The sequence below is a fragment of the Triticum aestivum genome, chromosome 6A (assembly GCF_018294505.1).
Source record: "Triticum aestivum cultivar Chinese Spring chromosome 6A, IWGSC CS RefSeq v2.1, whole genome shotgun sequence".
Classification (NCBI taxonomy): domain Eukaryota; kingdom Viridiplantae; phylum Streptophyta; class Magnoliopsida; order Poales; family Poaceae; genus Triticum; species Triticum aestivum.
The window spans coordinates 597171864-597173529 of record NC_057809.1 but is presented as its reverse complement, the minus strand read 5'-3'; the positions used below and the strand labels follow the sequence as shown (position 1 = coordinate 597173529).

Genomic DNA, 1666 nt, shown 5'->3' with positions numbered 1-1666 from the left:
AAAAACCCTCGGTTTATCAGTTGCGCGCGTCATGAAGTTCCATAGAAATCTCGTCAGAATCGGAGATTTTCTGCCGTGCTGAAAGTTGCTGGCCTGATCCCGCCGGCTGGGGGCACGCACGGGTGCCGGCCGCGTGACGGGAGCACGCGACGGCGAGACGCCACTCATCTCTTGCGGAGCTTATCTAAAACCGAAACAGAGGCGAGACACACCCACACTCCAGAAACAGAAGCGGAAAGTTGTTGCGGCAAATCATCCACGATCCATTGATGGATAAGCCTCCCGTCAACAGATCAGATCATATGCATGTATGTGTCTCCAATTTGTCACTCATTGCATTGATGTATATCCAAAACCAAACTCAGGGAGTTATACACAGCGGGCAGAGAGCTCACTCTATGTACAAGTGGAGCAGGGAAGACGAACTCACTCTATGTGCAGCGGGGAGGAGGAAGACGATCACTCTATGTACAGCGGCAGGAATATGTACAGCCACTCTATCTACAGCTAATTGAACAGGCCGGAATCAAATTGGGTCTTAAAAACTCCAATCTCCCGGCCTGATCCCCACCGATCTTCCTTCTATACAGCGATCGGAATTATTCGGGGAATTTCTTTCCTATGAACAGTTTGTGCAGTATGTACTAGTATGGCATGTCGACGCTGTTTTTTTACTGGATGCTGCCGCCTGCGCGGTGGCCGGCCATGGAGGCTGCGGAGAGACTGCTGGGCCCGGGGTGGAACCGGCTCGCGCGCTTTCTGTACTGCACCTGCTGCGCCGTGGGGGACGGCGCGAGCGCCCTGCGCGCCCAGTGCCCACTCCCCATGGGAGCGAGCTGTGGGAGCGTGCGGCCCGTGCCCTTGGCGCAGCCGCTGCCGATGGGGCCGAGCTGCGCGAACGGGCTGGCCGTGCGCTTCGACGGCGGCGAAGGCGGGGAGGATGGCTTCCTGCAGCTGCCTGCGGCCGGGACCTTCTGCTTGCGTTCCTTGTGGAGGCTGCAGCGGAACGAGCCCGGGTGGTTCGTCGGAGAGCACATGCATGTCCGACGGGTCTTCGGGGTGGCGGTGCCGCCCGCGGGGGAGGAGCGGGGAGACGAGGCGCTGACGGACTTGCTTGGCGAGCGGCCGGCGCCGGCGGCGGGGAGCTTGACGCGAGAGAGCGGGGCGGATTGGTAGTTGGGAAAGGGAGTCAAAAGGATGGAGCCGCTGGGCCGAGATGCAGCCGCCGTCGACATGATGAGAGATTTGGGAGGTGGATGGGCGGTGGCTTTGGTGTGTGACTATGTAAGTTGAGCTCCGGTGGTTCGCTGCCGGTTTGGGTAACCAGAGATGGCAGCCGGGCGGCCGCAATTTATAGCCAGGCGGAAGAGAGAAAGAGGGGTAGTTTGGTAAATTCTGGCGTTAAGAACCTTGCCTGGCCGAGTTATTATTTAATTAATTAAGGGAAGGAAAACCATTGTTAATTAAACTCGGGCTACGGGCGTGATGCAGTGGGCGTCTGAGCTGTGGGCCCGAGCGGCAGCACACCGGAATCGGTCTGCGATTCAAGGCAGCAGCAGGTAGGGCGCATGGCAGCTTGGTTTGAATACTGATTTCAGCTTTAAAATTCTGGTCAATTTCTTGCATTACAAACCAGTGCATTACAAACTTTGACAAAGTTTATAGA

General features: G+C 57.1%; 1 protein-coding gene across 1 annotated transcript; it reads right to left on the bottom strand.

Moving 5' to 3' along the window:
• Window positions 1-313: 313 nt before the first annotated feature.
• Window positions 314-1312, bottom strand: LOC123131229 (uncharacterized). Its single transcript, XM_044550951.1, has one exon. The coding sequence runs from the start codon at window positions 1233-1235 to the stop codon at window positions 672-674; it is 564 nt and encodes a 187-aa protein (XP_044406886.1). The 5' UTR covers window positions 1236-1312; the 3' UTR covers window positions 314-671.
• Window positions 1313-1666: the final 354 nt, after the last annotated feature.

What these genes read in the sequence shown, in the direction of transcription:
- LOC123131229 (XM_044550951.1), bottom strand. Translation starts at nt 1,235, where the DNA reads ATGTCGACGGCGGCTGCATCTCGGCCCAGCGGCTCCATCCTTTTGACT.